This window comes from Thamnophis elegans, chromosome 4, assembly GCF_009769535.1.
Source record: "Thamnophis elegans isolate rThaEle1 chromosome 4, rThaEle1.pri, whole genome shotgun sequence".
NCBI lineage: Eukaryota > Metazoa > Chordata > Lepidosauria > Squamata > Colubridae > Thamnophis > Thamnophis elegans.
The window spans coordinates 17,647,657-17,669,773 of record NC_045544.1 but is presented as its reverse complement, the minus strand read 5'-3'; the positions used below and the strand labels follow the sequence as shown (position 1 = coordinate 17,669,773).

Sequence of the window (22,117 nt, the reverse complement as noted above, 5' to 3'; positions counted from 1 at the left end):
CTCCTGATGAGAAATGGTTTCTGTGACTCCTTTTCCATTCTTTTGACCATGTTTTAAAAAAAACACCAATTAGTCTTATTTCACACTTTTGCCTTCATGACTGACTCTCCACATTAGAAGATGAGTTTACACAAATGGATCTGATTGTTTGTCACAAAAGAGATCCAACCCTGTGTAAAGATATAATGGAAGAAACCTTATTCCTGGTTCATACAAGGGAAGAGAGTAAGATTTTTAAAGGACATTTAAAAAGAAAGAAAGAAAAATATCAGTTTCTCTTGAAATATTGATGTCTCAGAAACGAGATGGGGTCACTTGAGGAAATATTCAAAGTAGTAGTTCTGATCAGCCATTTTCATACATACCATTTGGACATAGATACGTATTTGTCACAGATTAAAAAAATATTGGGTATTTTAATTCAATTTCTGAGATCTGCAAATGCTGATAGAGGGTAATATACGTTTCAGCCCCTAAGTGAATGATTGAACAATTAATCTGTGACAGGTGTCCTCTGCATCTCAAGCCTCATTTGACAGACAGTTGCCCCAAAGGTTGTCTTGCTCTTCAGCTATCTTTAAAAAATGGAGGGGGAAAAATGTATATATTACCAATCTTTTATCATCTGAAAGTCGAATGATAGCCTGGCTATATATGTGGGTATCAGTTGGGGGGAGCGGTTGAGAGTGGCAGATGGGGGACAATGATAAAATGTGTCACAACAGAACTGCTGCCTCAGTGTTGCCTGCAAGTACGTATATGTTGTGCTGTCATGACACACATTTCATCATTTTGACAATATCTTGGCTTGCTGCGGATGTCCCTGGCTATTCAGATGGATCCATGGTGAGTCAGTTATGCTCTTTTATGACAAGATTAACACAGCCATTTTTAATGAACATGGCTCTTGCTTTATACTTTGGGGAGTTATCAACTGACTGGTGATTGGTCATTTTACAAAATCCCATTAAGGCTGGGGGGGGGTTGGGGGAGGGTAAGGGGAGGGGGCTTTTGCTGTACTGAGAATTGCCTGTATACTAAAGGCTTTGTGGCTGACACCCGAGTGAGCCACTGAACATTTGCGCTGGCAGATTGGGGGCAATGTCTTTGCGAATACCCTGTTCTTCTCTTTTCGGATCCCATTGGGAGTAATGAAAGCGAAACTGTAAAAAAGGCTACATTTCTGAAAAAGGTAACCAGATGCAGCTCAGAACAGAGATGAAAGGAAAATAAATCAGGACCCATTAGGATGTCTCTGGATAATTTGTTGTACATAACAAGGTTTCTAACCTCCGTCTATAGAATCATGGAACTACAACAAAACACTTTCTTTCTTCTGAGTTAGGTATATTAGCTTATTTATTAGATTTCTACACTGCTTTTCCTCCAGAGCTTACAGTGGTGCATAGAATACTTGGTCCTCTGTCCACCTGCCTACCTAATATTGCTCAATAAATCTCCATACTTAAACTGGGTGTCCGTATTCTAATCCAACGCCTTAACCACCATGCCACTAGTCCCTTGCAGTTGGCTAGAATTGGTTTATTATTGGACATGTAGGTTATCTCAGTATATGTGAAGTAAAGAAATTAGGGAGGGCAGAAATGTAGTCTACGGTAGTAAAAAACAGTACTGTTTCAGGTAGTAAAATTATCTAGTACTGTATCACCTTTTAACAAATTTTATTAAACGTTGTATGTTTTCATGAGCTGCAGATCACTGCATTAGACGCATAGAGTAGCTAGACTGATGAAGGACTTAAATGGGGTGAAATGGGAGAGAGAGAGAAAGGTAGGTTAATTATGTACTTCACGTTACACATGAGACATTGCAAGTACATGTACTGTATCAGTTAACAATTACAATGAGTTAAAAACTCACTGTGTTTCTTGGGAATCTTCCAATATTTATGTGAATGGAGAAAAAGAAGATTCATTATTTGAATTGTGATTTGCTTAATATATATAAGGTATTGTCCATGTATTGGAATTTTATTTGGTATCCTCATGAAAGAGGATATTTTTGCGATGTTTTGCTTGTCACAAATAGTGACAATATTTTTAGAGTGTTTCTAGAGGCAGCTGAATCAATCAAATGAAGGTTCGTTCTCTGAGCTTGTGGGTTGGTTTCTGAATGTTTCGTTACCAGGGTAGGTAGCATCTTCAGCAGAGTTTAGGGGATGCCAGAGTCAGTGTTCTTCTTCTAAGGGCTTCAGGTGTGGGTGTGTCAAGTGAGGGTCTAGTGATGGATCAAGATTGAGTCATCAGTGAGTCTTGTGATGGGTCTTGTAATGAGATTACATCAGGTCAGGGTCATTGGGAGGTGAACTGGTGGGGGTGGGATTGTGTGGGTTGGCGCTGTCTGGTTGGCTGTGCGGTTGATTTGGATTTTGAGGAGTTTATAGGCTGGTTGTAGGTCAATGTGTCTGTTGATGGAATCTTTAGTGGAGTGCCAAACTTTGATGAACTCATGAGCGTGGCAGGTGGTAGTGTGGCAGATTCCAATTGAACTGCTGCTGTTTGGTGTCGGTGTCAGTAGAGATTAAGGATTTGGTATCATGGTGTTTGACTGCCAGCTGGTATTCGTGGATTCTGGTTTCTAATTGATGTGATGTTTGTCCCATGTAGAAATGGTTGCAATGGTTAAAGTTGATTGCATTGTTTCTTTCATCCCTCTGTATTTTGTCTTTGGTTCTGGATAGTTCTGTGGATTTGTGGGCTATTGCCATTCCTAGAGGTTGGAGGATTCTTGCTGTCATTTCCGACACCCCTTTTGTGTATGTCACAAATGACAGCCAGAATCTTCCAACCCCTTGGAATTACATTGATTACATTGTTTCTTTCATCCTTCTGAATCTTGTCTTTGGTTCTGGTAATAGCTTCTGAATAATTCCACACTCCACTGAAGATGTTACCTAGCCTGGTAGTGAAACTATTAAATTCGATGGGGTGGCAATGACTGAGTCAAGGCAGGACTCGGACAACAAGGCTTTATTAAAACAGCTAACTCCAGAACCAGTGAGCTTGAACAGTTCCTGCTTGACAGCAATTTATATGCAGGCAGTCCCGCGGTTAGCCAATCAGAGAACGGTGACTTCCCGCTCTGGCACATGTGCGCCTCGACCAATGGCAAGCCTTGGAGATGGAGCCACGTCTCTGAGGCTAAGACATAACATTCCTCTCCACCATTCAAGTGTATGCATAATCCTGCAAATATGCAGGCCGCCTGTGCGTGTGGTCCAATCTTCTTGGCTTGGCTAGAACTGATGCTGGAGAAGGAAAAGGAGGAGGCTTCTCCAGGAGAACTGCCTGCGACTGCACTAACTCTCCGCCCGGCGACTTTGGATGCGACTCTGATGGCCCAGGTGAGTCTGGCACCGGAACACCAGACCACCGTCGGGCAACGCTGCGTTTCAGTGGAGATGTCCAGAGCAAAGGGGGGGCGGTCTATAGGACCAACTGGGAAGAGATCAGCTGGTGTCTGAGTCGAGGCCATCCACGGTTGCAGCTGACCAATGTGGCGGCACCAAATGCACCCATTGCCTAGGCCCACCCTGTAAGAGCAGGGACCCATTAATTGTAGAATGCGCCCCGGTAACCACCTCGGCTCACCCCCATAGTTTTGCGCAAAAACCAGATCCCCCATTTCAAAACCCCTGGCGTGGTCATCGTTGTCAATAGGTTTGTCATTGCAGTAGCTGGGGTGAAGTCGATCAAGGTTAGTCCGGAGACGGCAGCCCATTAACAACTCTGCAGGGCTGCGGTTAGTTAGGGGGCATGGGACTGTGTGCTGTACTAACAGGTATCTGTCAATACAGGCATGCCAATCCCCTGGACCTAGCCTAGCTAGGGACTCCTTAACAGATCGCACCGTCCGCTCCATGCCATTGCTGAAGGGATGGTGAGGGGCCACCGAGACGTGGCAGATGCCATATCCCGCTAAGAACATCTGGAAAGACACAGACATCAACTGGGTCCCGTTATCTGATACCAATACGTCCGGGCACCCATGAGTCGCGAACATCTTTCACAACGCCCTAATCAGAGCCTCGGTAGTGGTCAATGGCATGAGGATGACTTCCACCCACTTTGAATATGCATCGACCGCCACCAGGAACATCTGTCCATGGAACGGCCCTGCAAAATCTAAATGGATCATAGCCCAGGGAGTCTTGGGGTCCTCCCACTTCCTAGGTTTTGCCGTGGGGGGAACTGGCCTGGATTGCTGACATTCCTGACACCTAGCCACCCATTGTGCAATATCCTGATCCAAACCAGGCCACCGCACGTAGCTCCGGCCCAGGGCCTTCATCCTTACTATCCCAGAGTGCCCCTCGTGCAGACAGTGGAGGATAGGTTCCCGAAGTTGAGGAGGAACGACCAACCTATGGCCCCCTGTCCTTGAACGGCAGGAACTGCCGAGGTAAGCTGCGTCTGCGGCCAACCCCTCGTTTCCCAATCTAAAACCTGAGCCAAAGTAGCATCCCTAGCCGAAGGGGTGGCAACATATGTGGCTGTAAAGGGAACCGGGAGGTCCTCAATCAGTAAAACCAGAGGGACAGGATCCAGGTCAGCCTCGGACGCCGGCAGAGGGCAATGGCTTAGGGCATCTGCATGCTCCACCTGCTTCCGGGCCGATAAGTTTATAATTGTATGCAGTGAGGAAGATGGCAACACAGCCTCGAATCGGTCACCCCGCACATGAATTGCTGAAGTAGGGAGTCATCTAGATTAGGAAAATCGCAGTGCAATGCTGCAGCCCTGAAGTCAGCCATGTACTGGTTCACTGATTCCCCCTCCTTCTGAAGCCTTTGTTGGAATGCATAGCACCTAGCTTTGCGAGAGAGCTGGGGCGTAATGGTTCTGCAGTCTCGTCAAGTATCCCATGAAAGGGACTGGACTTATTGCGGGGCGGCCAAAGCCCTGGCTGTTCCGAACATCTCGCGCCCACAAGCATTCAGGAACTGGGCCCTCTTTCCCTCACTAGGCAAGTTAGCCAGATGGTTTGCCTCGAGGAAGCATTCAAAACAGTCAATGTATGCCTCCCAGGACTCTAACCCGGGTGCAAACGGTGCAAAATTGTTCAAAGTGGCCATTCTGAGGGAGACACGTTCTGAGGAGATTGCATCAGTGATTGGCCGGAAGCCTTATATTAATAAAAAATCTTCCTTACGTGATACAGCTCTTCCTATGCCTCAGAATATCCCACCTTCGTCGCCAGTATTAAATTCGATGGGGTGGCAATGACTGAGGCAAGGCAGGACTCGGACAACAAGGCTTTATTAAAACAGCTAACGAAACAGCAACTCCAGAACCAGTGAGCTTGAACAGTTCCCGCTTGATAGCAATTTATATGCAGGCAGTCCTGTGGCTAGCCAATCAGAAAACGTTGACTTCCCGCTCTGGCACTTGCGCGCCTCGACCAATGGCGAGCCTCGGAGATGGAGCCATGTCTCCAAGGCTAAGACATAACAGAAACGTTAGGAAACCAACCCACAAACTCGGAGAATGAACTTTCACCGTCACATATATAGAGTCTCAGGCAGAAGTTTTTGAATGAGTCCATTATTTTCTTTTTTGGAAATAGTGATCCTTGGAAGCAGACATTCCAAAGATCTGTTTCAAATCTGTTGCTTTCCTAGGTTCCATGGAGTGACAAAGGGTTTTGTCAGCTATTTGGAAAGGCTGCAGGACCAGCTCCAATAATGCCTGAGAGCATTAATCTCCCCTGCTAGCTTCTACAAGTCAGCCTTTTGCAATCATTTCATAATATTAAAGTGCCAGTTTTCTTTAACTCTATTTTGGATCTGTCTTTTTCAAAGACCAGGTCTTAAAATACATTGTTCTTCTTGGCAGTAGGGCTGGTGGCAATGGGGTGAATCTTGTTCTGTATCCTGTTTTTTTGTCATAGTGATTGTTTGCGAGAAGGTAGTTGTGCTTTTTAAATTAGGGATTAACTTGAAACCTCCTTGCTGATTATCAGCAGGAAAATATGAAAGCATTCTTGCATAGAAAACTTCATATTTATCTTTCCCCCAAAATAATCCTCTTGGATAGGAGAGGCAAGGGTAACCTGGGTCTTCCAGATGTTGTTGAATTGCACGGCTCATCTTTCCACTTTATTAACTAAGACTGACGGATTTCAACATCTGTATGTATAAGATTTTATTGGCGATATGTTTGAAGCTTGTGCTTTGATATGGCCTATAGGCTAATTAATAAAGCTATCATATCATGAACTAAGACTGATGGATTTTAATATCTGGAATGAATATATAGCAGTATAGTGGAATCTCTCTCTTTCTCTCTTCCCCTCCCTCCCTCCCTCCCTCCTAAGCAATTAATTATTATTTAACACCTGAAAAGAGTGTACTCATTGCAGATTTTTTTTTAAAAAAAAATTCACACTAAAGTTTGGAAAAGACATTGTCTGGATTCTTAAATAAGCAAATACCCTCAGTGTTTCAGAAAATGGCTCAACATAGAAGCCTCTTTGATCTCTACAGTTCTGCCTTATTAGTGCTACTTTGCTCTTGGAACAAATGAGCTCTTTGTTCTTTCTTTATCCAGGAGAAAATGTATGAATGTAAGTTTACAACTGATGACCTCTACTCCTCTAACATGCTGCCGATTTTTAACCAGTGTCATATTGTCAACCAAGCAAGAGCCAGCAAGATTAACTAAGCTGCAGAGCCACAAGTCAAGCCAGTATTGCACTGAGACTTTTGGAGCAGGAAAAAACCCTGTGTGAAAAGATTTGGGGAGCCACTGCTTTGCATGGGTAAGGGCTGCATTTGGCTTTGGCCTTATTACTTCATATTCTCTTAGCAAAAGAGAGGCTCTGAGATGCCTCCAAAAATCTGAGAAGTGATGCCATTTCAAAAAAAAAAACTTATTATGCCTTAGACAAACAAATGGAAGACAAAGGGTTGATGGGTGGCTATAGAGTTTGGGGGGGGGGAATAGAAACACAGAAGAGAAGAACAGAAAATTTTCATGCAGATGTTCTAACACAATGATGGCTAACCTTTTCGGACCAAGTGCCCAAAGCACCATGCATGTGCACGTGTCCCCCCCGCAGGTGCCCCCTGCATGCAGCCCACCCCTGCACATGTGTGGCAGAGACTCAACAACCAGTTGGCTGGCAGGAGGCGCATACGCGGCAGAGCTGAACTGGGGCGCCGACTCACATGCCCACAGAGAGGGCACTGTGTGCACCTGTGGCATAGGTGCCATAGATTCACCATCACAGTTCTAGGATCTATCCTGGAAAGGTGAAATAAAATTGGATGAAACTGTTTACTAGATCTTTTAGTTTTCTATCTTTCTTATGTAGTTCAGACATCAGCCACTTCTTGGATGCCTATAACCAAGATAAAAAAAAAAAGACAGAAAATGTGCAGAATACCCAAATGACAGAATGAAAGTAGAGCATGGGACTAAGGGCACAGCTGCTATTCCTATCTTTTAATTTAACTATTAAGTTTAAATAATGGGTTAAATTTTCAGTCATCTATCCAAAACGGGATGGAAAGGGGATTAATTAAATCACAACGGCATATTCTGAGTTGTCATCCAACAGTATACATTCTATTATTGCTTGTAAAACTGATGGATGAGAAAGAAAATTTAGAGCCTCTTAAAAATACTGGTCAAGAGTATATTTTAGGAAACACAGCAAGATACAATCATGAAGGTATAAGGGTAATGAAATTATGATGCTGTGGAAAAAGAAAATAAAAATATTTTTCTGCCTAATAGAAGCCATGCTCATTCAGTGTACCTGAATAGTTGGAGATTCAGGTCAGACAAAATGAAATTCTTTGTACAGCACACTGCTAAAATGGGAATTTTAGTAACATGTCAGAAGAGTTTGACTGGATTCGTTCATTGCACTAATTCATTTTCTTTAATAAAACCGCAAGGCTGGAATCATTCAATAAACTATAGCAGACCCAAACATACATGATTTTGAACAACTTTAAGTGGGAATCAGATGAAAGATGAAAGTAAAGCTAACTATTAATCTAGAATAGAATAATGTATTCTATTGATATTAAAAGCAGCATAATTACCGTTGGATAAAACAACATGATGGTGCATCGTACCAATGCCCTGTTTGTAGGCTTTCAAAGGGTGTTGAATTAACTATTAATTATTGAACTCAATGGAATTTTGATCTGATCCCATAGGTGCTTCTTACAACTTGTAATGAAATTGTAGGGTTTTTGGTAAGTAGAAAAAGAAGTGTTGTCAAAATGTAATGAGAACACTGCCCCGAGAGTTCTTTCTATCTTGAAAGACATATACTGTTAAAAATAAATGAATGTGCCCCTAGAATAGTATTCGGTTCCTAACCCCTCTCTCTTTTTCTATTTATTACAAAAAAAGAACTATACTGCAATTTGGTTCTGAAATTCTTTCAATTGACCAAAAAGCAGAAGAAAAAAAAGAAATTAAGATTTTTTTTAAAAAAGATTTAAATTAATTGTATTATTCAAAACAACAAGAATTCTCTGGTACTTAATGTAAAAGAACTGAAAAATAGAAATAATAGTTGAGTTAAAAAGCAACCAATCAATTAGCTCCCCCCAATAATTTGATTAAAGCAAAAAGGTTTATTTTCTGATAATTTATCTGTGCCCAGAGGCTACACAGGCTTGAACCTGGTTAGGAATCCAACTTATCTTAAGGAAAAATTTACCTTTTTTAAAAAATTTTTTACATTTGCTCATCCTTTGTCTGGATATGTGTCCTATGATCTGATACTAAACAGTTTTATTAATGAACAATTTTATGAAAGTGAAATGTTCATAATCTGTTCACTTTCTACATTTTCTTTCCTTTTGCCTTCCATATTTAGAATCCCTGCTCTTGAAAATATATCTGGAATCTAAGACAATACACGATTTTATAAAGTGATATCTAATAAACTGGTTAATCTTGATGCAGTTGCAAGATTTTGTTTAAAAAACACGCATCCACTAAGATCTGATTAAACCGGAGACCTGTTGGATTGGGTGGTAGTAAAGACGCTTCTGAAATCAACCAATTAGGTTCCTGTGATGTGATGCAGAATGAGTGGCTCATCTATTGCGATGCAGCTTTTATAAGGAAAAGAAATATCAGTTTGCCTTGGAGTAAAAATCCTCCTCAGTGCAGGCTGACAACAAGAAAAAGCTGACAGATGCAATGTTAGCTTCCGAATAAAAAAAGAAACTGTGGAATATTGTGATCAGTCCATTTCTAGGACAGAGGAATTTTTAATTGGCCGTTCTTCTCCAATGTCAGTGCAAACTATGAGGAGCTTCAGTTCCATAGCCTGTTTTTCAACTGATATAAAGGTTTTATTTGGAATGGCGGACTATATTAATTAATTGAATGGTGACCAGAGTCAAGTCAAAATCAGATATAATTCATAAGACTGTTAGGGTCTTACTGTATCAATCTTTATTGTTGAATTCGGCCACATTTCTGCAAAAGGATACCATATTATTTGTACAAATTCCTGTTCTGGTTGAATTGCTTTTAAAAAAAATTTAAAATCATTTTTCCCTAGAAAGAAAGCAACATCATATCATTATCTTTCTCCTTGGACACACAGATTTTACTACTCTCCTAGCCAGTTTGATTCCCCAGCAGAAAGCTGGAATTTGACCTAGTTGAACAAAAGTGAAAGTGCTACAAAGGGGTAATAAGTCAGTCTAAAAAAAAAAAGAACACTGGCCAATTGATCAAAAAGGTATACTGTGATTAGACCAGCTTTCTCCAACCTACTGCCTACAGTGCCCTCATCCTCTGTCAGCATGGGATATTGGTTTGAAATGATGGTTATTATTCATCCCACTTAATAGAACATCACCTTGGGAAAGATGAATGAAAGAAACGAGAACATACACCATGGCCAAAAGGATCAAACAGCTTCACTATCTTAGCTTGTTAAATATACATATATAGAGAATTGAACCAGAATACTGTAAGCTGCTGAATCCCTTCAGCCTAATATTTTTCAGTAATGAATGTGAAGCTTTGTTATATGGAAAGTAGAAGAACTTTTCTCAGAGAATGTAGATTTTGCATTTGTCTTGCGCTCAGTCTGCAGTATTTTAATACTAATAAATGAAATTTGTCCACCGCTTTCAGCTTACAGTCACATTAGTAAATATGATAAGGTCTATAGATTTGATTGGATAGATGCGGCAAAATGTTACTGGCATGGTTTATAATAAATAGGTACCTAAATACTCTTCTCAAAATGTTTTGAGCAAACATTTTCTACCATATATATTTTGGCTATTTCAGAAAAAGAAAAAATGCACAAGCATGCCACTAACAATAACGGTAAGAGTCTATTGTCTGGCTGGCCTATTTTTTGTCATTTTATACACACTACACTGATGTGAATCATAAAATCATTATGATTCCAGGTTCAGAATGTTCTTGTCTTGGAATTTGTTTGTGGCATTATATTTAGAGATTGCTGTAGCTCTGGATCTACCAAAGAAAGAGAGTTACTTTTAGTAGGTATTTTCAACAATTCAGCAAAAAAATCATATGTGATAATAGCATTGAAGCTTCACCCTCAATACTGGAAATTGGAAAATAAGGTATCTCAATGGTGACATCTTGTGGCTAAAATAATACACAGATGCTCAAACAGTTGTAGAGCATTACTACTGTATTAACAGTACTACTCTTATCTGACAAATGGATTAATGACAGTTCTTACTGTCACAAGAATGTAAATCCATTTATCAAAATCAATCATGCTAACTAAAATCCCATTTTACTCAACATAACACAAGGTAACATTGTTTAGGTAGTCCTTGACTTATGACCATTTATTTAACAATGGTTCTAAATTACAATGTCCATGAAAAAGTGACTTACCAGCCATCCTCAGGGTTATAACTGTTGCACCACCTCTGCAGTCATGTGATCAGTTTGGGTGCTTGGCAACTGGCTGGCATTTGTAAAGCTCTATGAAATGATATATGAAGCACTATTGTTATTGCTAAGTCCTGTCTTTATCTGAAGGTTTTGTTCTACTGGCCTTTGCGGACAGTTCTCCGTGTGATATTGTATGCTGCATCTTCTCTGATGTCCTTAAAAAGCGTGACCCGTCAAAACCGCGCTCGACTAAGCTGCGCCTGATTAAACCGCGTTGCTGACGTCATCAACAGGGCGACAACAGCCAGTGCGGAGAAAGAAGGGCGCTTTAAATAGCGCTTTGAAAGCAAGCCGATTCAACTTAAAAGTAAGGGTTAGGTTTAGGGTTAGCTTTAGGGTTAGGTTAAGGGTTAGGTTTAGGTTTAGGTTTAGGGTTAGGATTAGGTTTAGGGTTAGGTTAAGGGTTAGGTTTAGGGGGGTTAGGTTTAGGTTTAGGGGTTAATTTTAAGTTTAGGGTTTACAGTGTGCTTCTGTCTCCATGCTGTTGTTGCCCTGTTGATGACATCAGCTACGCGGTTTAGTCGGACGCGGTTTAGTCGAGCGCGGTTTTGTAGTGGAACCCTTAAAAAGATGGGCTACAGTCCTTTTACTTTGTCCTCCAATAAGAAGACAAGCTTAGCATTTGCAATAGGAGTAACTAGTTTACTCTTCTAGTTTGGAAACTTAGCACTCATCTGGTAAATCACCAGAGCTGGTCAATAGATGTCAATTTTGGGGGGCAAGATTTGAGTTGTCCTGTTCCTCCCTCTGCTAAAGGTCCTCACAAAACTCTTTTTGTTTGCTTTCTTGCTTTGGTCCCAAAATTCCAGCTGCCTATACTTTTTCTAAAGAGCCTTGGCTAAAACTGAAATGTATGAAGTCAGCTCTATTTCAGTTATGAAAACAAAGACATCTCTTGAATATTTTTTTTCTGTTAGGTCAGCCATCCTTCTAACTGTGCTGGGACTACAATACACAAATTGTACACGATGACTGCAAATTCTGGGTTGTGTTTAGTGTCTTCTTCACAGTTATGTTGTCCCTCCTGCTGTTATATTCTGTGAGGCAGGGTTATATTTCTGGAGAGTTTGCCATTTTCAGTCCCAATTAAGCAAAGTCCACAGTCCCTTTTGCAATACTCACTGCATTCATGCAAGGAAACCATGAAAAAGCTAGCAGAGCTTAGTGCTTGAAGGATAAATCATATACAGGTAATTCTCGACCTACAATCACAAGTGAGTCCAAAATTTCTGTTGCTAAGCAAGACAATTGTTAAATGAAATTTTCCCCATTTTACAACCTTTCTTGCATAGTTGTCAAGTGAATCACTGCAGTTGTTAAGTTAGTAACAGAACAATTAAATAGGAGAATGGCTTGCCTTCATAATCCGTGGGTGCTTTATCACTAGGTTTTTTAAAGAAGAGATTGGATAACCAATCTCATTGTCTGAAATAGTATATTGAACAGGGGGTTGGATTAGAAGACTTCCAAGATCCCTTCAACTATTATTCTGTTATTCTGTAACCTGGCTTTTACATTTTCTTTGCTTATCAGAAGATGATAAAATGTGATCACATGACCCTGGGACACTGCAACCATCATAAATATGAGTCAGTTACCAAGCATCTGAATTTTGATCAAGTGATTATGGGGATGCTGCAATGGTTGTGTGAAGAATGGTCATAAATCCCCCTTTTCAATGCTGTTATAACTTTGGTCAGAACACAAACTGTTATAAGTTGAGGACTGCCTGTAGTTGAATCATTTTACACTTTCAGCTGCATGATATATCAAAAGCTGAACATTAAAATGATCTTGTACAGTATATGTCTATTGGCCCTGAAACCCTGGCTGTGTTCACATCATATCCTTAGCCATGATAAATTTATCCGGTTTAATCTAGCCAACCTTCTGGGTCACACGAACGGCTGATCTATCAATTAACCATATGGGCTGGGTTCATACAGCAAAAAATAAAATGGGGTTGCTTAATTTGGGCATGTATATAATGTAAACATAATCCTTTCTGCTCTATCAGTGAACTGCCTATTGGAGCCAAACAAATTGTTCTATTCTGTGTTCTGTGACAATGGGGATTTCAATCTGATAGTGTTATATCACCTTGATGTAGATAATTATGGATATTAATTTTATGTTTCAAATTGATTTCAATGAACATTGATATGGACATCTGCAGCATTCAAAGTAAGCACAATATTAAAAGAGGGTGTGGCTGAGTGTTGTAAAACATAATCACAAAGCCTTTTCCCCCTTAAGTTATATTTATAATGTCATCAATAAAAATAAGAAAACAGCTTAGCTAATAAGATTAGTCTCTATTTCTGTAAACTTTTTAATGGACTAGGAATACTTTTTAAATTTGTTATTAAATTATATATGGCAAAAACTCTTTTCTACACAAAGAGACTCAAAACTCTTCACAACAAAAACATTGTCCTGTGTTAAGTGTTATTTATCTTAGGATGCTGAAGTCTGTTCTTATTATTTTTGCAAACAATATAATGCCTGTTCTTCTTTTGCAGGGCAAACCATTAGGTTTGCAATTCTTACCCTGAATTTTCTGATGGCATAATTTTGATTATGACATTATTTGAATTTCCCAAGTTTGGATTATTTATGAGATGATTTATTCATCTTGAACAGTTTGTTTTCAATAGCCCACACACTCCTGACAATAATAACTTAGCGGAATGTTTTGAAGAATGCTCATATAATTTTGTTTTAAAGCTAAATTGCATATTTCATGTTTTTAATTGCCCACCTTAGATAAACACCACCACCACCACCCCCATCTCCTGTTCCATTTGAGCAACTGAAACCCAAGCCCGTAACTGGCTGAGTTTATAGAAGATGAATTTTACACTTCCCTCAAATTGGGAAGTTTTAACTTCCCAGACCAGCCTACTCTCTGGGATTCTGAGCAGTTTCTCATCTGATCCCACATAGCTTCTCCAAAATCAGCCCCGGGCCTCGAATAAAACTGTAGGTATTCCCACTGAAACGTGTTTGTACAGCATTAGAGCTTCAGTATACAATTCCTTGCAATTTCCTTTAAAAGGTATTTCCTATTCCTGTCCTGCCACCTGGAATCTTTGCAGATCTTTACTGCAGAGCAAGCCCTTTGAATTCATATTCAAATATGGAATAGCAGTATTCCAGTATTTGAGGGCTGCCACAAAAAAGATGGGATCAACTTATTTTCCAAAGCACCACAAGGCAAGACAAGAAACAATGGATGGAAACTAATAGAGCAGTGGTTCTCAACCTGTGGGTCGGACCCCTTTTTGGGGTCGAACGACCCTTTCACAGGGGTCGCCTAAGACCATCGGAAAACACATATTTTAGATGGTCTTAGGAACCAAGACACCAATTTTATAGTTGGGGGTCACCACAACATGAGGAACTGTATTAAAGGGTTGCGGCATTGGGAAGGTTGAGAACCACTGTAATAGGGAGAAGCGACCTGGAATTAAGGGGAAACTTTCTTACAATGAGGACAATTGCCTTCAGAAATTGTAGGGGGCTTCATCAGTGGGGTTTTTAAAGAAAAGACTGGACAGACAACTACCTGAAATGGCATACGGTCTCCTGCTTGAGCAGGGATTTAGAGCAGAAGACCTCCAAGGTCCCTTTAGACATCCAGGCTCTATTCTGTTTGTGTCTTAGCAGGCATGCTCGCTCAATTGTAGGCTAATTCTGGATAGTCTCAATAAAGGAGAATATTTGTAATTCAGGGGCGACATGAAAGGTCCTTGCTGGTCTCTGAACTGGCTGGATTTCTTGCAGACATCCCATTACCCAAACTAGGCAACATTATCAGGGCTAGTCAAGCTCCAGACTAGCACTGATGGTAAGCCGTGGCGGTGCAGTGGTTAGAATGCAGTACTACAGACTACTTCTGCCGACTGACTGCAATTTGGCAGTTTGAATCTTATACAATCTTACACAATAGCAGAGTTGGAAGGGACCTTGGAGGTCTTCTAGTCCAACCCCCTGCCTAGGCAGGAAACCCTATACTGTGTCAGACAAATGGCTATCCAACATCTTCTTAAAGACTTCCAGTGTTGGGGCAATCACAACTTCTGGAGGCAAGCTATTCCACTGATTAATTGTTCTAACTGTCAGCAAATTTCTCCTCAGTTCTAAGTTGCTTTTCTCCTTGATTAGTTTCCACCCATTGCTTCTTGTTCTACCCTCAGGTGCCTTGGAGAATAGTTTGACTCCCTCTTCTTTGTGGCAACCCCTGAGATATTGGAACACTGCTATCATGTCTCCCCTAGTCCTCACCAGGATCAAAGCTGACTCAGCCTTCCAAGGTCAGCAAAATTAGGAACCAGATTGTTGGGGGCAATATGTTGACTTTGTAAACCTCTTAGGGCTGGAAAGCACTGTGAAGGGGTATATACATCTAGGTGCTATTGCTGTTGATGCCTAGTTTGGGTAATGGCCCGCCTGCAAGAAAACCGTGCCAAACTTGATTGCAGAAAATACAACTTTAGCAACAGAGTGGTCAATGCCTGGAATGCACTCCCTGACTCTGTGGTTTCTTCCCCAAAACCCCCAAACTTTAACCTTAGACAATCTATATTGTTGACCTCACCCCATTCCTAAGAGGTCTGCAAAGGGCGTGCATAAGCGCACCAGCGTGCCTACCGTCCCTGTCCTAACAACCCCATTTATTCGTGTATTCATTATCTTGTATATACTTATATATATATTATCTTATACACGCTTGACAAAACAAATAAACAAATAAATAAAACTAGGAAGCCCGAGAGCACCCAGGAGCCCTCCGGATAGTCTTCTAAAGAATACATTTCAGCGAGGAAACACAAGGGCTTCTGGACCTACAAATCACACCAACCCAGCCTGCAATTCAGGTGGAACAAGGGGAAGCGTAGCCGCTATTGTCAGCTCCACCTCAGGCGCCGCCCTTGTGCCTTAGCCTCCTGCCCTAAGCGCCCTTTTACGCGTCAGCCTCTTTTTCAGGGCCGGGCACAAGCCGGAGGCGAGCCTAGCCTTCCCGCCAGCCAATAAGCACTCGGAATACTCAGCACGCTGCCCAATCCCGCGCTCCTTTGCTCCCGTGTCCCCCGCTGCCTTTATCTTTTTCGTCACCCTCAGAGGCATTTGAAGGGTTGTAGCCGTGGCGGCTCTTCGGGTCGTCTCTGCCTCCTCTTCCTCCTCCTCGTCCCGCGGCCTCGTCCTGACCCGGCCCGGCGCCTTTCGGACCCATTGAAGATGAGTTTCCCGGCCCTCCAACGCGCGTCCTTCTGTGACCGTTCTAGCTCCTTCAACTAGCGACTGGTGAGGCAGTCCCGAAAAGGGAAAACCCATCGTGGGCGAGGGTGGGGGCAGCCGGGTGGCCGGAGCGGGAGTGGCGAGCGCACTTTCAACAACGGCACACCCGCTTCCCAATTCTGGGCTTCTGTTTTTCACACCGTCTTGCAGGCAGAAATCCGACAGGTGCAGAGTTTCCAAGTATGGGCAAGAAGAACGAGGTGCCCGGATTAAATTTCTGCACGTCACGGAGATACTAAAGCGTGTGTGTGTGTGTGTGTGTGTGTGTGTGTGTGTGTGTGTGTGTGTGTGTTGCTGATCCCAATAGATGAAGAAGAAAGGGCAGGGAAGAGGGAAGCCTGCAGTCAGTGCAATGGTGAAAATGGCTGGAGAAAGATTAGGTGTATAAAAGGAAAGGGAGTTAAGTCCTTCCTCTTCTTTCTGGAGATTAGTTTAGATTAAGTGTTGCTTGGGTTACAGTAATGCATATCCAAAAATTATGGATTATGGTAGCAAAAAAAGGGCCCTGCCTCCCCCCCCCTTTTTTTTGTATTTTGTATTTTTTTTTTTGTATGCAGTTGCCAAGAGCAGTGCTGTCATTCTTCTGGTTCTGACCCTGAAGTAAAATTGCACTGCATGATTGTTTGTCTTACTGACAATGCTAAATACTACCTGACTCTCTGATGTTTGTGTTGGTGAGGTCAGGAGTTCCTGGCTTTTTTTACCCTGACTGTAGCATGGTTGCCGCACATTAGCAGGTTGTTTATCTTGATAGAATACAGGAAAACCTACATTGTGATAAAGATATCTCATATGGAAACATTTCAACTTTAGAGTGATCAGTCACTTTATCAGCCTTCTTGAGCTTTGTGATCGCCAGGTGTATTAGCTTTCAGGCCCCTTAATCCACAGGTAGGATGGCTTTTAGAAATGAAGAAATGAGTGTAAAATACTGAGTGTGTGCATATGTACATCTCTGTGTGTCTATCCCATCTATCAACCATCTATTATTGCTGTGATGGTGAACCTATGGCACATGTGCCGGAAGTGGCACACAGAGCCATCTCGCTGGGGACGCTAGCCATCGCCCGTTGCTCTTCTGGGTTTCGACCAGCTGGTCTTCATGCATGCCGGAAACCAGAAGCTCAACTTCCGGCACACGCATACATGCTGGGGAGCTGCTCTTCCGGTTTCTGGCGTTCCCACATGTGCATGCTAGGAAGCTGCTCTTCCGGTTTTTTGATGCTCCCTTGCATGCACATGCATGCTCCTGTTTTGGCACTTGGTGCCAAAAAGGTTCACCAACACTGATCTATCGTATCTAATGCACATCTCACTTTCAAACATTGTTTAGGGTTGTGTTCCTTTTATGCTGGTCTTGGTAATTTCTTGATTCTCTGTGGCATCCTCACTATTTTGTTTGTTGTAATGTGGTTCATCAGAATAAAATTTTGCATGTTATGATTAAGAAGCTACGTGAACTATGTTCCAAACATGGTTGGTGTTGTGCCAAATAGGTCAACTATTAGTAGACAAGTACTAGTTAGCTGTAATTTGTTGGTTCTTGGCAAAGATTTTAAAATGAATCCCAGTTACAAGCCACAAGGAAGTTTGATATGGGTTGGGTGACTGAAGCACTTTGATGTGCGTCTTTTTATACTTTTCCCCTCTGACATCAATAGTGTTAACAGTACTAATATTGAAACACGGATAAAAATTTATAAAATATATAGCACTGGGTATCTATTAGCAAAGAGTATGTAAAGGAATTTAGAGTTGGCCTTGGAAAGTATGAAAGATGGGGGGGGAAAGGTACAAGCTATTAAGGAAATTATTAGAGAAATCTAAGAATGCTTCATAGAGTTACACATTCCCAAAATTGAAAGATGCTTGAAAAAATAATTCTACATTGATTTTCTTTAATATAAGATGGGACAGAGATAAACTTGGACTGGCTTTCAAGGTTCTGTTATTATCCCCTACAACAGTAAAGTACTATTCCTATACAGTCTGTTTTTTGACCTGGCTTAGCTTGAATGGCTGATGTTGTCCAAGACCGAGTCCTCATATAGCTAAAGTAACATTACCTATATATGGGAAGAGGATTAATAGAAATGCAGTGTATTTTTAGGGGAAGAAATCTGAAGAGATCTGTCAATCCCCCCACAAAATTTCCAATGCATTCCACAGTCGTTTTATGTGTTTATTTATGAGATTCATTTACCTCATCATCTTTCAAAAGCTCAAGGTGGCATGCAATAGTGCGATTGTCTGTCTGCATTCACGAGGATAACAGCTTTCACACAGTTTCTTCAGATCTTATTTTTCTCTTCTAGGCCATGACTGTACAGTGACTAAATGCTCAAATGGTGACTTTGAAATTTACAAGCTTTTTCTCATTTTTCTCCTTTCATAAAAATTCAGGAAAATATCAAAAGTTTATTCATTGTTTTGTGCCACTTTTTATTGCCTAACTCTGAATTTTGTCATTTGCTCTTGTTTTTTTTCCTGAGTCATTACAACTATCACTTACAAAATGCTCTTAACTGAGTTTCAGAATTGAGTCAGTGTTTTTACAATGCTAGTTTCAGAGCAGTTTGTGGCTCCTAAGAACTTAGTAAAATAATTATTTATTGGAGGTCTAAATAAATTTTCTCATTAGTTTGTCTCCTTAGCCAAACCTTAAAATGAGTCCCTACATATATATCTTATTTAAAATGAAAAGAAGATAGTTAAATTCTTCAATAATATGAACTTTCAATAAAATCTTAATGATTAAATGTGGATGAATCTAAATGTTCTGTAGCAGAATAAAATAATGAGACATTAGAAACCAGCAATACTGTGCTGTGAATGCTTTAAATTGCATGCTTTTTTTTTTTAAGTAAGTGAAATTTTTTAGTACTAGTATGTCTAAAACTACTTACTTTCTTTAACTGGTATCTCAGTTAGATACAGTCTGAATATGCAGTCTGAAGCAGCGAAGCTTTGATTATTTTTAAAATCAAAAATTTATTGCTTGCTTCATTTTTTTTCTACAAAGTTTTTTTTTTAATCTGCCCATCTGCTAACAATTAACCACATAGCTTTAGATAATCTTGTTTGTGATTTGGTTCTTTCCCTATAAAATTCATGACAATCATTCTGTACTGCTACGAATCAGAGATTGGTTTGCTAAAAGGTGTTATGAAGTTCATATTTGGAAAGTTGTAACTTGTGTTGGCAACTACTTCAAATCTGAGTTGGCCCTGTTCCCTTAAATCCTAAGGATAAGCTGCCTTGAAGAAAAGAGTTGCTAAGGAATACCTGCTGCAATGATATTATATACTAGAATTATATAAGGTTTTAAGGTATATTGCACCAGTAATTACTTTATTCCATAATTCAGTGTTCTGAGAGGTTTCTGGTACACACAGGCACTTGCATTGTTGCAAGCTACTTGGCAATCTATTTGTTGATTCATTTTAAATAGTCATGAGATTTGTTGCAGGTTTCTTTGTTCTGTGATACACTCTGTTCTCTTTCTATTGTTTGCAAACATCTCATGTCCAAAGGGAAGTTGGAAATGTGTTTATATTGTCACTTTGTCTCTCTGTCTATCTATAATCTGTCTATGCTTTTTAAAACTATCCACATATTTTGAGTGTACTTATGGATAAACCCATGTGCAAATAAGACCCTCAATTTTTTATTAAAATATTATGAAAAATGCACCCATTATGGATGTCAATTATGAAAATTAAAATATATGAAAATTTTGAGGGTTGTGTTATCTGCAGTTGTCACATTTTTCACAATATTTTAATTAAAACTTTGAAAGTCAGCTTATCTGCAGATTGGCTTATCTGCAAATAAATGCAGTATATATATTTACTATAAAATTTAAATCATTAATATTCTCTTAAAAGGAGACATAACCTTCTGTCAAATAAATTCACTTGAGGATGGAGTTCTGTACTCTTAAGGTCAGGCAAAGTCGGCCTGCTTCAGGTCCCCTTATTAAACAGTATCAACTGATGGGACAAAAGAAGTAGTCCTTCACTATCACAGCACCTGCCCCCCGAAAAGTGTTCCATCAGTTTCATATTTTTGTGTGCACACACCCTAAATGAGCCCTGAAAACGGGGGTATTTCTCCAAGCTTTGTATAGAATATGGGTAAACACTATGGGAGGATGTTTGATTTGAAAATGTTGCTTTTTTCTGAAAAAAGAAAGAAACTGCAATTCTATTATGTTAGTCTAATATATTTCTTCTTTTACTCTTCTTCTTACAGGTCTCTCTCGCAATTATGGCTATTTGAAAGAACTAGAACGAGTGGAGGGGGAGCACCCCTCCACCCTCCGTGTGTTGCTTTTTGAAGTCATATTTTTTTCTGGACAGTAATAATATATTTTGTAGATTTAAAATGTGGAATGAACTCTGAATTTATATCAATAAAGTTATTTATTTTTCTAAATATCAAGCCTTAATAGCACAAAGATTCCCATGGAAGGTGCCTGAAACATGGAAATCATGAACCTTTTGTGAAGAAAGAACAAAGGGAAAATTTGCAGTGCCTCGTCTTGCATAAATGAACAGTTCAGCAGGGAATAAGATGAGTTCTTCGGTGCCTGATTGTACCTCAAAGTGTCGTTCATTACAGCATGCTTTAGATATTGTTTCCGTAGTGACCCGGGGAAATGAAGGTCAGATCAAAGCCTTCCTCACTTCTCACTGCTATAATGCCGCAACAAGCAAGGATATGTTTGGCAGGAATGCCCTCCATATTGCCGCCTCTTGTGGTAAAAAAGGAGTGCTAGACTGGTTGGCAGAAACAAACGGAGTGGATTTGTTGGCAAAGGACAAGGAGTCGGGATGGACAGCTTTGCATCGTGGCATTTTCTATGGCCATATAGATTGTGCATGGTCATTACTAAAGGTATTTCACAGCTTTTATTAACATTGCAAATCTATGCCAAGCCTATAATCAAATGGTGGCAAAAGAAAAAAATGTATAGACAGATGCTGGTTGCATTGTTGACAGACCCCATGTAGTTAGTATTTCTTTTATTTACACATAGCTTTTAGCTGTTTGCTGAAGTGCTAAATAAAGTAACTAGATTGGTCTTTTGACAAAATGTTTAAGCAAAAAGCCCCCCACCCCCAAATGTTAAAGAATTAAAAATAATTGGAAAGAAATTTATTTCTCAATCAAGTTAAGTGAAGTAGAGAAATATATGAGATAATAACAGATTCAGATTTTCCCTATTATATCTGTTAAAATGGCATTGAAGAATTAAGAATAATTGGAAAAAAGTTTATTCTCAATCAAGTGAAGTAGAGAAATATCTGACAACAGATTCAGATTTGTCTCTTATCTATTAAAATGGCTTTAAATTAGAGAATAATTCTAGATTACAGTTATGTTGACTATTTGATAGCTGCTTTATTAAATATCCCTACTTTAGGGGTGCAATAATTGAATTTAACTTGCCAGAGAAAGTGAAAGAAAACAAAAGACAATATGTGAATGTAAAAATGAAGAAAGTAGTAGTAATAGTTGGTCAAAAATTATTTCTGCATTTGACAAAGTTGGGGAGTGTTTAGTCTGACATCACAGCTTGCGGGGTTGGGCTTGTATACATTACTCTATTTGTGCAAAGTGTCTCATATATTTTTTTCCCATTTATTTCCCCCTTGCTTTCAGCACGGAGTGAATTTGTATGTTCAGGATAAAGAAGGCTTGTCTGCTTTGGATCTTGTTATGAAAGACAGGCCAGCCTTCGTTACCTTCAAGATTACAGGTTGGTGAATACACTGAGAGGCTTGTTATGCACTTAAACATAAACATGATTGTATGATGATGGTAAGAGATAGTCAGTGAGTATATAAAAATGTCTTTTGAAT

General features: G+C 40.2%; 1 protein-coding gene across 2 annotated transcripts in view; it reads left to right on the top strand.

Annotated features, from left to right (window-relative positions):
• The first annotated feature begins 16,043 nt into the window (after positions 1–16,043).
• The window catches only part of IBTK (inhibitor of Bruton tyrosine kinase), a 41,850-nt gene continuing 35,776 nt past the window's right edge, over positions 16,044–22,117 (top strand). For both annotated transcript variants that reach the window (XM_032215011.1, XM_032215010.1), the window contains exons 1-3: positions 16,044–16,256; positions 20,505–21,149; positions 21,918–22,014. In XM_032215011.1, coding sequence (XP_032070902.1) covers positions 20,802–21,149; positions 21,918–22,014 — 445 coding nt within the window. In that variant the 5' untranslated portion in view covers positions 16,044–16,256; positions 20,505–20,801. The remainder of the gene's footprint in view (positions 16,257–20,504; positions 21,150–21,917; positions 22,015–22,117) is intronic.